General features: G+C 47.6%; 1 protein-coding gene across 1 annotated transcript; it reads right to left on the reverse strand.

Annotated features, from left to right (window-relative positions):
* Nucleotides 1–9,380: 9,380 nt before the first annotated feature.
* LOC144954689 (prostate stem cell antigen-like) lies at nt 9,381–12,954 on the reverse strand (the record flags this gene model as incomplete). Its single annotated transcript, XM_078885125.1, has 2 exons — nt 9,381–9,604; nt 12,718–12,954. Coding segments are annotated over 2 exons (461 nt in total), but the record flags the coding sequence as incomplete, so codon positions are not given.
* Between the last annotated feature and the right edge of the window lie 601 nt (nt 12,955–13,555).

The following is a 13,555-nucleotide window of genomic DNA, read 5'->3' on the forward strand; positions in this document are numbered from 1 at the left end:
GGGGTAGCTTTGTCTGTGTGTGTGACAGCAGTAATTGGGGAAAAGTAACTCCCTGCTTTAGTGCTGGTGAGAAGCACAGCATCTTGGATTTGGAGGTATTCAGGACTAATTCTAGATTTTAAGCTTTCGTGACTGCAAGGATTCAAACTCTTAGCTCTTTCGGTAAAGTCACCGCGTAGGTAAAAAATGAAATTAAAATAAATAAAAAAAAATGAATTTTTTTTTTTTTCCTAAAAAGTTGTAAAATTTTGGAAATTTTTTTTTCACGAAAATCAATTGTCACGCACAACGAGTCTGTGTGCAAAATGTCAGCTCGATTGGATCACGGGAAGTGGGTTAAAAAACGACCGAAAGATTTGCACGGTCGTAAGCAAGCAAGCACGCACGCAAGCAAGCAAGCGAACTTAATATAAAGGATTTAAAAATAAAATGAAAATCAAAATTACGACGTTTCGGAGGCAACACAAGCTTCCGTCTTCAGGTGGAACTGTCACAACAACAAAAAAACTGTACTTGATAGTTTTTAAAATCCTTTATATTAAGTTCGCTCGCTTGCTTGCTTGCTTGCGTGCTTGCTTGCTTGCTTACGACCGTGCAAACCTTTCGGTCGTTTTTTAACCCACTTCCCGTGATCCAATCGAGCTGACATTTTGCACACAGACTCGTTGTGCGTGACAATTTATTTTCGTGAAAAAAAATTCCAAAATTTTACACCGTTTAGGGAAAACAAATTAAATATTTAATGACCAATTGTTTAATACTGGCAGACAATCATCTGACCCATAGGTGGCAGCCATCTCAAGCCAGAGGACGAGAGGACTCTAGCCGCCACGCATATAAAGGATTTAGAGTGAAACACTTTGTTTTTACGGGTTTACTTATTTTTGCTGCGACAGAAACACCTGAAGACGGAAGCTCGTGTTGCCTCCGAAACGTCGTGATTTTATTGTTGCTATTTTTTTTATTAATTTTAATTTCATTTTTTGCCTACGTGGTGACTTTACCGAAAGAGCTTAGAGTGTGTATTGAGGACTAGTTTAAGAGCAACTGGCTAATGTTGTAGTTTGTTGAAATCACTCTGGAGCCTTTGCAATCACGTCAACAGTAATCAGCATCGTTCTAGATTTGAAGCTTTCGTGACTGCAAGGAATCATCTTCTTAGGTTTTTTCGGTAAAGTCACGTAGAAAGTAAAATAATATAAAAACGTCGTGATTTTTGTTTTTTATTTTATTTTACTTTCTACGTGACTTTACCGAAAAAACCTAAGAAGATGAATCAGCATCGTGTCGTCTGCAAACAGATTAACTCTGGAATGATCCAGGCCAGTGGCCAAGTCATTGACATGAAGAGAGAACACGAGGGGGCCGAGCATTGAACCCTGTGGAACCCCTTTTGTTATCTTGACACTGTGTTTGACCTCCATCCATCTGTGAGTACAGTTTTGGTGCGAGAAGAGAGGTAATGTTTTAAACCATTCTACTGCGTGTTGTGGAGGCCACTTAGTTGACTAAGCAGGGTGTTGCGATCGACTGTATCGAAGGCTTTGGACAAGTCGAGAAGAAGACTGGCGCACTACAGCTTATTAACAAGGCTGCTGTAAATGTGATTCAGAGAGTCTAATGCAGCAGATGTGGTGCTGTGTTTTTTTTCGGAACCCACATTGGTTTCGATGTAATAGATTGTTCCCCATTGGATCCTCATTTGCCAGTAACAAATATGATAATTGTTTTTTTTACCCTTCTATCTGGCAACAACACTGACACCTTTTTTACAAGGAGTCATGTTTGCATAGACCACAATACCTGCAGCCATAATGCAAACAAAAAACACAACTCTGATAATGAGACTAGGCTCTAAGGAAAGCTGTCTCGGGTGTGGACCAATCAACTTCAAGGACCATGTGAGACTAGGCTCTAAGGAAAGCTGTCTCGGGTGTGGACCAATCAACTTCAAGGACCATGTGAGACTAGGCTCTAAGGAAAGCTGTCTCGGGTGTCGACCAATCAACCTCAAGGACCAAGTGAGACTAGGCTCTAAGGAAAGCTGTCTCGGGTGTGGACCAATCAACTTCAAGGACCATGTGAGACTAGGCTCTAAGGAAAGCTGTCTCGGGTGTGGACCAATCAACCTCAAGGACCAAGTGAGACTAGGCTCTAAGGAAAGCTGTCTCGGGTGTGGACCAATCAACTTCAAGGACCATGTGAGACTAGGCTCTAAGGAAAGCTGTCTCGGGTGTGGACCAATCAACTTCAAGGACCATGTGAGACTAGGCTCTAAGGAAAGCTGTCTCGGGTGTCGACCAATCAACCTCAAGGACCAAGTGAGACTAGGCTCTAAGGAAAGCTGTCTCGGGTGTGGACCAATCAACTTCAAGGACCATGTGAGACTAGGCTCTAAGGAAAGCTGTCTCGGGTGTGGACCAATCAACTTCAAGGACCATGTGAGACTAGGCTCTAAGGAAAGCTGTCTCGGGTGTGGACCAATCAACTTCAAGGACAGTGCACATACATTATCAGAGTTGTGTTTTTTGTTTGCATTACGACCGCAGGTATTGTGGTCTATGCAAACATGACTCCTCGTAAAAAAAGGTGTCAGTTTTGTTGCCAGATGGAAGGGTAAAAAAACAATTATCACAATAGATTGCTGTCGAACAGGAAATTGCTGATTTAGTAGTTCAATAATTTTTCAAAAATTGTCATCAACGGGGACAAAGTTGAGATGGGTCGGTGGTTATTTGGATCATCTTTTGGGCCCCCTTTGTGAAGTGGACAAACATAGGAATGTTTCCATTCTAGATGTACTGATGCTTCTTCTTTGACGGGCAGGTTGAAACTATGGGCTATAGGTTTGCATATTAGGTGACCAACAGTTAGTAGAGCAAAGACGGGAACACTCTCCGCTCCGGTAGAGGAGGAACCTTTGAGGTACTAGGACAGTTGATCCAGAACATTACTTTCGTGGATTGGCTGTAAACTAAAAATGTGTTATGTTTGACAGGGGTGTACGAATTTGCATGAGCAGGGGTGACTCACATCACATTATCGAAAAGGTCACCAGCTTCACAAGAAATGAAGGTTAAAATTGGTGACTATTTTTGGGGCTCTGCAAAAATAGTTTCCATTTCGCTTAATTGCGATGGGCAGATTACACGGGTCAACACACTTTTTCTGGCACGAGGTATTCCAACTGTTGAAAGGTAATTTTGGAGGTGCCGATTCCAAATCTGGCATCGGTTTTTTTGTCTATCGCATCAGGTTCTTTTGAGATTTCAAATATTGCATTTTCAATAAAAACTGTGGAAGAAAAATATTAAATAAATGTGGATATCTACGTAAAATGATATTATAAACACACCATCCTAAAAATACAGCACCATATTTTAACACTAAAGCAGTCACCGACTCGCAACGACCTGCAATCATAAGTGACGGAGTTAATTTCGGGTAAAATCAATGAAAATGGGGCATGCCGATAGCATAAAAATGAGATGTGATGGAGCAAATATGAGATCAGATTTGGAATCGGCACCCTGAAATTAGTCTAGAACAGCTACAAAAGTCCAGGCCAGAATTTATTATTTTTTGTTGAACAGTGTTAACTGTCTTCTTGTTTCTTTCGGTAAAGTAGTCACGTAGAAGGGAAGTAATAAAAAAATAAAAATAAAACCTAATAAAATATAAAAAAAAACATAATAAAAATAAAACATAATAAAATATAAAAAAACATAATAAAAATAAAACATAATAAAATAATTGTATTATTTTTCGATGTAAAGCTTCTTTCGTGACTGCAGGGATTCATCTTCTTGGTTCTTTCGGTAAAGTCGTCACGTAGAAGGGAAGTAATAAAATAATAAAAATAAAACACAATAAAATACAATTCTCACGACGTTTCGGCCACAACGCAAGCAGCCGTCTTCAGGTGAAAACCAGGTCCGTCGAGGTGACAGAGTCTGAATGACACAGCACACGTGCTTGGAGCAACTGCATCAGCAGCAGCATCTGCAGGTGCAGCAATTGCTGCTAATCCTACATAATGCACATGCATATGTAGTACTAATCACATTCCTGCATTTCCCATAAATATGCTAAATTCCTCTTGATATGCAAATTCCTTTGTCAAGGCGCCCAGCTTATATATATACACTCCAAGCTCGTGTGCTGTTTCATTCAGACTCTGTCGCCCCGACGGACCTGGTTTTCACCTGAGGACGGCTGCGTGCGTTGTGGCCGAAACGTCGTGAGAATTATTTTATTGTGTTTTATTTTTATGATTTTATTACTTCCCTTCTACGTGACTTTACCGAAAGAACCAAGAAGATGAATCCCTGCAGTCACGAAAGCTTTAAATCGAAAAATAATACAATTATTTTATAATATTTTATTTTAATATGTTTTTTTATTTATTTTATTATGTTTTATTTTTATTATGTTTTTTATATTTTATTATGTTTTATTTTTATTATTTTATTACTTCCCTTCTACGTGACTTTACCGAAAGAACCAAGAAGATGAATCCCTGCAGTCACGAAAGAAGCTTTACATCGAAATTCAGTGTTAACTGTGTTGGTTGCCTTTTCCATACATTTAATTGTTTTCCAGAAGATCCTGGCATTGCATTTTTCGATTTAAAGCTTCTTTCGTGACTGCAGGGATTCATCTTCTTGGTTCTTTCGGTAAAGTCGTCACGTAGAAAGAAATGAATAAAATAATAAAAATAAAACATAATAAAATACAATTCTCACGACGTTTCGGCCACAACGCAAGTATCCGTCTTCAGGTGAAGAACAGGTGTGTCAAGAAGACAGAATCTGTCTTCTTGACACACCTGTTCTTCACCTGTAGACAGAATCTGTCTTCTTGACACACCTGTTCTCCACCTGAAGACAGAATCTGTCTTCTTGACAGACCTGTTCTCCACCTGAAGACAGAATCTGTCTTCTTGACACACCTGTTCTTCACCTGAAGACAGAATCTATCTTCTTGACACACCTGTTCTTCACCTGAAGACAGAATCTGTCTTCTTGACACACCTGTTCTTCACCTGAAGACAGAATCTGTCTTCTTGACAGACCTGTTCTCCACCTGAAGACAGAATCTGTCTTCTTGACACACCTGTTCTTCACCTGAAGACAGAATCTGTCTTCTTGACACACCTGTTCTTCACCTGAAGACAGAATCTGTCTTCTTGACACACCTGTTCTTCACCTGAAGACAGAATCTATCTTCTTGACACACCTGTTCTTCACCTGAAGACAGAATCTGTCTTCTTGACACACCTGTTCTTCACCTGAAGACAGAATCTGTCTTCTTGACAGACCTGTTCTCCACCTGAAGACAGAATCTGTCTTCTTGACACACCTGTTCTTCACCTGAAGACAGAATCTGTCTTCTTGACACACCTGGTCTTCACCTGAAGACAGAATCTGTCTTCTTGACACACCTGTTCTTCACCTGAAGACAGAATCTGTCTTCTTGACACACCTGTTCTCCACCTGAAGACAGAATCTGTCTTTTTGACACACCTGTTCTTCACCTGAAGACAGAATCTGTCTTCTTGACACACCTGTTCTCCACCTGAAGACAGAATCTGTCTTCTTGACACACCTGGTCTTCACCTGAAGACGGCTACTTGCGTTGTGCCCGAAACGTCGTGAGACTTATTTTATTATGTTTTATTTTTATTATTTTATTCATTTCTTTCTACGTGATGACTTTACCGAAAGAACCAAGAAGATGATCCTGGCATTGCCTTGTTATTCCAGGAGAGTGGAGGAAAAGTACGGTTTTTTTCCATGCCATATTTTTTTGACGCATCTATTCCTTAAAATCCTGTATTCTAACCAGTCGTTGACCAATTTACTTTCCTGAGCACATGCCCAAGCCTCGTCCCGAGTTTTCACGAGCTCAGGATCAAACCATGGTGGACGGTTGCCTTTAGTTTTAAATCTAAACCAACGTAGCATTAATTATAGATTTGAAGCTTTCGTGACTGCAATGATTCGTATTCTTAGGCTTTTTCGGTAAAGTCACCATGTAGGTAAAAACATTAAAAAGTGAAATAAAATAAAAATCACGACGTTTCGGAGGCAACACAAATGAGAGATTGCAGGAGCTACCACTCCGTTTATATAATTATATCAACGGAGTGGTAGCTCCTGCAATCTCTCAGACCCAAAGCTCCCACCCCTAAATTGGTTGAGCAGCACTCCATGAGACACTTCAGCACTCAGACATCTACTAAAGATGTGCTTCACTCGGATATTGACAGGGTCTGTGATGTCCACAACCTGACTACGACCTTCAGGTAAACACGTTTCTCCAAATTCTTAACAAACATGCTCCGTTCGTATTCTTAGGTTTTTTCGGTAAAGTCACCATGTAGGTGAAAACGTTAAAAAGTAAAATAGATAAAAAATCACGACGTTTCCGAGGCAACACAAGCTTCCGTCTTCAGGTGGAACCGTCACAGCCACGACAGCTGTATCAAGTGAATGAGAGATATAAGAAGATGATATAATTATATAAACGGAGTGGTAGCTCTTGCAATCTCTCATTTACTTGATACAGCTGTCGTGGCTGTGACGGTTCCACCTGAAGACGGAAGCTTGTGTTGCCTCCGAAACGTCGTGATTTTTATTTGATTTTATTTTACTTTTTAATGTTTTCACCTACATGGTGACTTTACCGAAAAACCTAAGAATACGAACGGAGCATGTTTGTTAAGAATTTGGAGAAACGTGTTTACCTGAAGGTCGTAGTCAGGTTGTGGACATCACAGACCCTGTCAATATCCGAGTGAAGCACATCTTTAGTAGATGTCTGAGTGCTGAAGTGTCTCATGGAGTGCTTCTCAACCAATTTAGGGGTGGGAGCTTTGGGTCTGGCTGACGATCTCACCCTAAATATGAAGAAGTCATCACTAAGGTGATTACCCAGAACACCAGCCAGTGCGAAATTGTGAAGGGCATTTGTCAATAGGACGTCAAGCAGAGATGACTGTCCTGGATTTTTATAGCTTGGGTCTTGTGGGGACATTGATTAATTGAAACAGGTGTAACAAAGGTCGTGGAATCCGGTCTTTATTAAATCCTTTATATTAAGTTCGCTTGCTTAGGACCGTGCAAATCTTTCGTTCGTTTTTTAACCCACTTCCCGTGCTCCAATCGAGCTGACATTTTGCACACAGACTCGTTGTGCGTGACGATTAATTTTCGTGAAAAAAAAATCCAAAATTTTACACTTTTTAGGACAAAAATATTATATTTATTTACCGATTGCTTAATGGTGCAATGCAATCATCTGACCCATAGGTGGCAGCCATCTCAAGCCAGAGGACGAGAGGACTCTAGCCGCCACGCATATAAAGGATTTAGAGTGAAACACTTTGTTTTTACGGGTTTACTTATTTTTGCTGTGACAGTTCCACCTGAAGACGGAAGCTCGCGTTGCCTTCGAAACGTCGTGATTTTATTGTTTTTATTTTTTATTAATTTTAATTTCGTTTTTTGCCTACATGGTGACTTTACCGAAAGAGCTAAGAGTTTGTATTGAGGACTAGTTTAAGAGCAACTGGCTAATGTTGTAGTTTGTTGAAATCACTCTGGAGCTTAGCAATCACGTCATCAGTAATCAGTATCGTGTCATCTGCAAACAGATTTACTCTGGAATGATCCAGGCCAGTGCCCAAGTCATTGAATACGGTCTTTATTAAATCCTTTATATTAAGTTCGCTTGCTTGCTTAGGACCGTGCAAATCTTTCGGTCGTTTTTTAACCCACTTCCCGTGAGTAGTAGAGGCGAGAACAAGCATCGTCCGACGAAAACCCAGCGGCAACTCGGAGTGGCCGTTATCACCACCACCACCACCATCATCATCACCACCACCATCACCACCATCATCATCACCACCACCACCACCATCACCACCACCATCACCACCATCATCATCACCACCACCACCATCACCACCAGCATCATCACCACCACCATCACCACCACCATCACCACCACCATCACCACCATCATCATCACCACCACCATCACCACCACCATCACCACCACCATCACCACCAGCATCATCACCACCACCATCACCACCACCATCACCACCACCATCACCACCAGCATCATCACCACCACCATCACCACCAGCATCATCACCACCACCATCACCACCACCATCACCACCACCATCACCACCACCATCACCACCATCATCATCACCACCACCACCATCACCACCAGTATCATCACCACCACCACCACCATCACCACCACCATCACCACCATCATCATCACCACCACCATCACCACCACCATCACCACCACCATCACCACCAGCATCATCACCACCACCATCACCACCACCATCACCACCACCATCACCACCAGCATCATCACCACCACCATCACCACCACCACCTTCACCACCACCATCACCACCACCATCACCACCACCATCACCACCAGCATCATCACCACCACCACCACCACCATCACCACCACCATCACCACCACCACCTTCACCACCACCATCACCACCACCATCACCACCACCATCACCACCAGCATCATCACCACCACCACCACCACCATCACCACCACCCACCACCACCACCACCATAACCTCCTTTACCACCACCACCACCTTCACCACCACCACCACCACCATAATCTTCTTCACCACCACCACCACCACCTTCACCACCACCACCACCACCATAATCTTCTTCACCACCACCACCATCACCACCACCACCACCACCACCATAACCTCCTTTACCACCACCACCACCTTCACCACCACCACCACCACCATAATCTTCTTCACCACCACCACCTTCACCACCACCACCACCATAATCTTCTTCACCACCACCACCTTCACCACCACCACCACCATAATCTTCTTCACCACCACCACCACCACCACCACCACCACCACCATAATCTTCTTCACCACCACCACCTTCACCACCACCACCACCATAATCTTCTTCACCACCACCACCTTCACCACCACCACCACCACCACCACCATAATCTTCTTCACCACCACCACCATCACCACCACCACCACCACCACCACCATAATCTTCTTCACCACCACCACCTTCACCACCACCACCACCATAATCTTCTTCACCACCACCACCTTCACCACCACCACCACCACCACCACCATAATCTTCTTCACCACCACCACCACCACCACCACCACCACCACCACCACCATAATCTTCTTCACCACCACCACCATCACCACCACCACCACCACCATAATCTTCTTCACCACCACCACCACCACCACCACCATAATCTTCACCACCACCACCACCATCACCACCACCACCACCACGGCGGCCATGACAGCCGTCTCAGAAGGCCGCGAGCCTCGTGGAGGCCAAGATGGCGGCCAAGATGGAGGCGGCCATCAGCGGCGCCGAGGTGATGAGAGACGGAGCGAGGGTGGAGGCTCCGTTCTTGTTGCAGCGGTCCGTGTCGCAGCAGTAGGAGTTGGTGAGGCCGGCGTTGTTTGCGGCGGAGATCGCTGCACATGCCTCCTTGCTGCCGCAGCCCTTGCTGATCTTGTTCGTGAGCGCTGTGGGTGAGAGATGGAGAGAGATGGAGTTGGAGGTGGTTATAGTTGGAGGAATGAATCCATTCAGAAGCGATTCTCTCCCCCCCCCCCCCCCCCCGTCTCTCTCTCGGTCTCTCTGTGTCTCTCGTCTCTCTGTGTCTCTGTGTCTCTCGTCTCTCTGTGTCTCTGTGTCTCTCGGTCTCTCTGTGTCTCTGTGTCTCTCGTCTCTCTGTGTCTCTGTGTCTCTCTTTTTTTTTACGATCGGTGTAAACAAGAAGATGCTCGGTGTAGTCGGCACTTTGCTTCGTTCATCATTTCGTATTCTTTTTTTTTTATAACTTTGCTTTATGTAAAACCCCCACCTCTCGCTCGCTCGCTCGCTCTCTCGGTCACTCTCTCGCTCGCTCTCTCGTTCTCTCGCTCGCTCTCTCGCTCGCTCTCGCTCGCTCTCTCGCTCGCTCTCTCGCTCACTCTCTCGCTCACTTTCTCGCTCGCTCTCTCAGTCACTCTCTCGCTCGCTCTCTCGTTCTCTCGCTCGCTCTCTCGCTCGCTCTCTCGCTCACTCTCTCGCTCACTTTCTCGCTCGCTCTCTCGGTCACTCTCTCGCTCGCTCTCTCGCTCGCTCTCTCGTTCTCTCGCCCGCTCTCTCGCTCGCTCTCGCTCGCTCTCTCACTCTCTCGCTCGCCCGCTCTCTCGCTCGCTCTCTCGTTCTCTCGCTCGCTCTCTCGCTCGCTCTCGCTCGCTCTCTCACTCTCTCGCTCGCCCGCTCTCTCGCTCGCTCTCTCGTTCTCTCGCTCGCTCTCGCTCGCTCTCTCACTCTCTCGCTCGCCCGCTCTCTCACTCACTCTCTCGCTCACTTCCTCGCTCGCTCTCTCGGTCACTCTCTCGCTCACTTTCTCGCTCACTCTCTCGCTCGCTCTCTCGTTCTCTCGCCCGATCTCTCGCTCGCTCTCGCTCGCTCTCTCACTCTCTCGCTCGCCCGCTCTCTCGCTCGCTCTCTCGTTCTCTCGCTCGCTCTCGCTCGCTCTCTCACTCTCTCGCTCGCCCGCTCTCTCGCTCACTCTCTCGCTCACTTTCTCGCTCACTTTCTCGCTCTCTCTCTCGCTCACTCTCTCGCTCACTCTCTCGCTCACTCTCTCGCTCACTCTCTCGCTCACTCTCTCGCTCGCTCTCTCGCTCGCTCTCTCGCTCACTCTCTCGCTCACTTTCTCGCTCACTCTCTCGCTCGCTCTCTCGCTCGCTCTCTCGCTCGCTCTCTCGCTCGCTCTCTCGCTCACTCTCTCGCTCACTCTCTCGCTCACTCTCTCGCTCTCTCTCTCGCTCGCTCTCTCGCTCGCTCTCTCGCTCGCTATCTCGCTCGCTCTCTCGCTCTCTCTCTCGCTCACTCTCTCGCTCGCTCTCTCGCTCGCTTTCTCGCTCACTTTCTCGCTCACTCTCTCGCTCTCTCTCTCGCTCTCTCGCTCTCTCTCTCGCTCACTCTCTCGCTCGCTCTCTCGTTCTCTCGCTCGCTCTCTCGCTCGCTCTCGCTCGCTCTCTCACTCTCTCGCTCGCCCGCTCTCTCGCTCACTCTCTCGCTCACTCTCTCGCTCACTTTCTCGCTCGCTCTCTCGCTCGCTCTCTCGCTCGCTCTCTCGCTCGCTCTCTCGCTCGCTCTCTCGCTCGCTCTCTCGCTCGCTCTCTCGCTCGCTCTCTCGCTCGCTCTCTCGCTCGCTCTCTCGCTCGCTCTCTCGCTCTCTCTCTCGCTCGCTCTCTCGCTCTCTCGCTCGCTCACTCTCTCGCTCTCTCGCTCGCTCTCTCGCTCGCTCTCTCGCTCGCTCTCTCGCTCGCTCTCTCGCTCGCTCTCTCGCTCCCTCTCTCGCTCGCTCTCTCGCTCGCTCTCTCGCTCTCTCTCTCGCTCTCTCGCTCGCTCTCTCGCTCGCTCTCTCGCTCGCTCTCTCGCTCGCTCTCTCGCTCGCTCTCTCGCTCGCTCTCTCGCTCGCTCTCTCGCTCGCTCGCTCACTCTCTCGCTCGCTCTCTCGCTCGCTCTCTCGCTCGCTCTCTCGCTCGCTCTCTCGCTCTCTCTCTCGCTCTCTCGCTCGCTCTCTCGCTCGCTCTCTCGCTCGCTCTCTCGCTCGCTCTCTCGCTCGCTCACTCTCTCGCTCGCTCTCTCGCTCGCTCTCTCGCTCACTCTCTCGCTCGCTCTCTCGCTCACTCTCTCGCTCACTCTCTCGCTCTGCACCCAGCCCTTCTCGCAGTCCGACGGCCTCCGACGGGAAGCTCATAACTCCACGCAGAGCTCCCCGTCATCTGCCACCGAGCACACGGCCTCTTCCATCGCCCACCGCTCCTTGAAGGCCGGCACGGCGTGGGTCACCAGCCGCGCCGCATGGCGGAACTCCAGCCCACACACCCTGGGGGCTCCGAGCAGAGCGCGGGAGATGCCCCCAGGCTGCTGGCCGGACGTTTCCCCTCCAGGGCCTCCTACCTCGCCCTGTAAGTGGCGAGCTTGGCGTAGCCGACGAGCACGTTGTCTCTCTCTCTCTCTGTGTGTGTCTCTCTCTGTGTCTCTCTCTGTGTGTGTCTCTCTCTGTGTCTCTCTCTCTGTGTGTCTCTCTCTGTGTGTGTGTCTCTCTCTGTGTCTCTCTCTCTCTCTCTCTCTGTGTCTCTCTCTCTCTCTGTGTCTCTCTCTCTGTGTCTCTCTGTGTGTGTCTCTCTCTCTGTGTGTCTCTCTCTCTGTGTGTGTCTCTCTCTGTGTCTCTCTCTGTGTGTCTCTCTCTGTGTGTGTCTCTCTCTCTGTGTCTCTCTCTGTGTGTGTCTCTCTCTCTGTGTCTCTCTGTGTGTGTCTCTCTCTGTGTGTGTGTCTCTCTGTGTGTCTCTCTGTGTGTCTCTCTCTGTGTGTGTCTCTCTCTGTGTCTCTCTCTGTGTGTCTCTCTCTGTGTCTCTCTCTCTGTCTCTCTCTGTGTCTCTCTCTGTGTGTCTCTCTCTCTGTCTCTCTCTGTGTCTCTCTCTGTGTCTCTCTCTCTCTCTCTGTGTCTCTCTCTGTGTGTCTCTGTGTCTCTCTCTCTCTCTGTGTGTCTCTGTCTCTCCCCCCATCTCTCCCCATCTCTCCCCACCACCACGACCACCGCCACGGCTGTGCGTGTCTCGGCACTCACGGTTCTTGTTGGCGTAGCACTGCTGGCCAGACGCGCTGCAGTCCACGATGCTGTTGGCCATCGTGCACTGGTCGTTGGAGATTTGATCGTCGCACTTGTAGCAAGTGAGGCCGCCGTTGTCGTTGCAGAGATCCGTGTTGCAGCAGTAGGGGAAGGAGGTGCCGGCGAAGTTTGCCACGGAGATTGCTGCGCAGATCTCTTTGCTGTTGCAGCCCTTGGTGATCTTTTTAGTGATCGCTGTTGGGGAGGGAGGGAGAGAGATGGAGGCGGTTATGGTGGGAGGGGGAGCTTACGATGTTGATTTGAATCCACATTGTACTAATAGGGGTTTTTCCCCTTTTGTCTGGCACCTTTTGCAAGGAATCATGCTTACATTAACCTACAATAGTTGCAGTCAAATGCAAACAAAAACACACGCAATTCTGATAATCTGTGCATTGTCTTTGAAACGGATTGGTCCACACCAGAGACAGCTTTCCTTAGAGCCTAGTCTCACATGGTCCTTGAAGTTGATTGGTCCACACCCGAGACAGCTTTTCTTAGAGCCTAGTCTCACATGGTCCTTGAAGTTGATTGGTCCACACCCGAGACAGCTTTCCTTAGAGCCTAGTCTCACATGGTCCTTGAAGTTGATTGGTCCACACCCGAGACAGCTTTCCTTAGAGCCTAGTCTCACATGGTCCTTGAAGTTGATTGGTCCACCCTCGAGACAGCTTTTCTTAGAGCCTAGTCTCACATGGTCCTTGAAGTTGATTGGTCCACACCCGAGACAGCTTTCCTTAGAGCCTAGTCTCACATGGTCCTTGAAGTTGATTGGTCCACCCTCGAGACAGCTTTT

This window comes from Lampetra fluviatilis, unplaced genomic scaffold (assembly GCF_964198595.1).
Source record: "Lampetra fluviatilis unplaced genomic scaffold, kcLamFluv1.1 SCAFFOLD_1090, whole genome shotgun sequence".
Lineage (NCBI taxonomy): Eukaryota > Metazoa > Chordata > Hyperoartia > Petromyzontiformes > Petromyzontidae > Lampetra > Lampetra fluviatilis.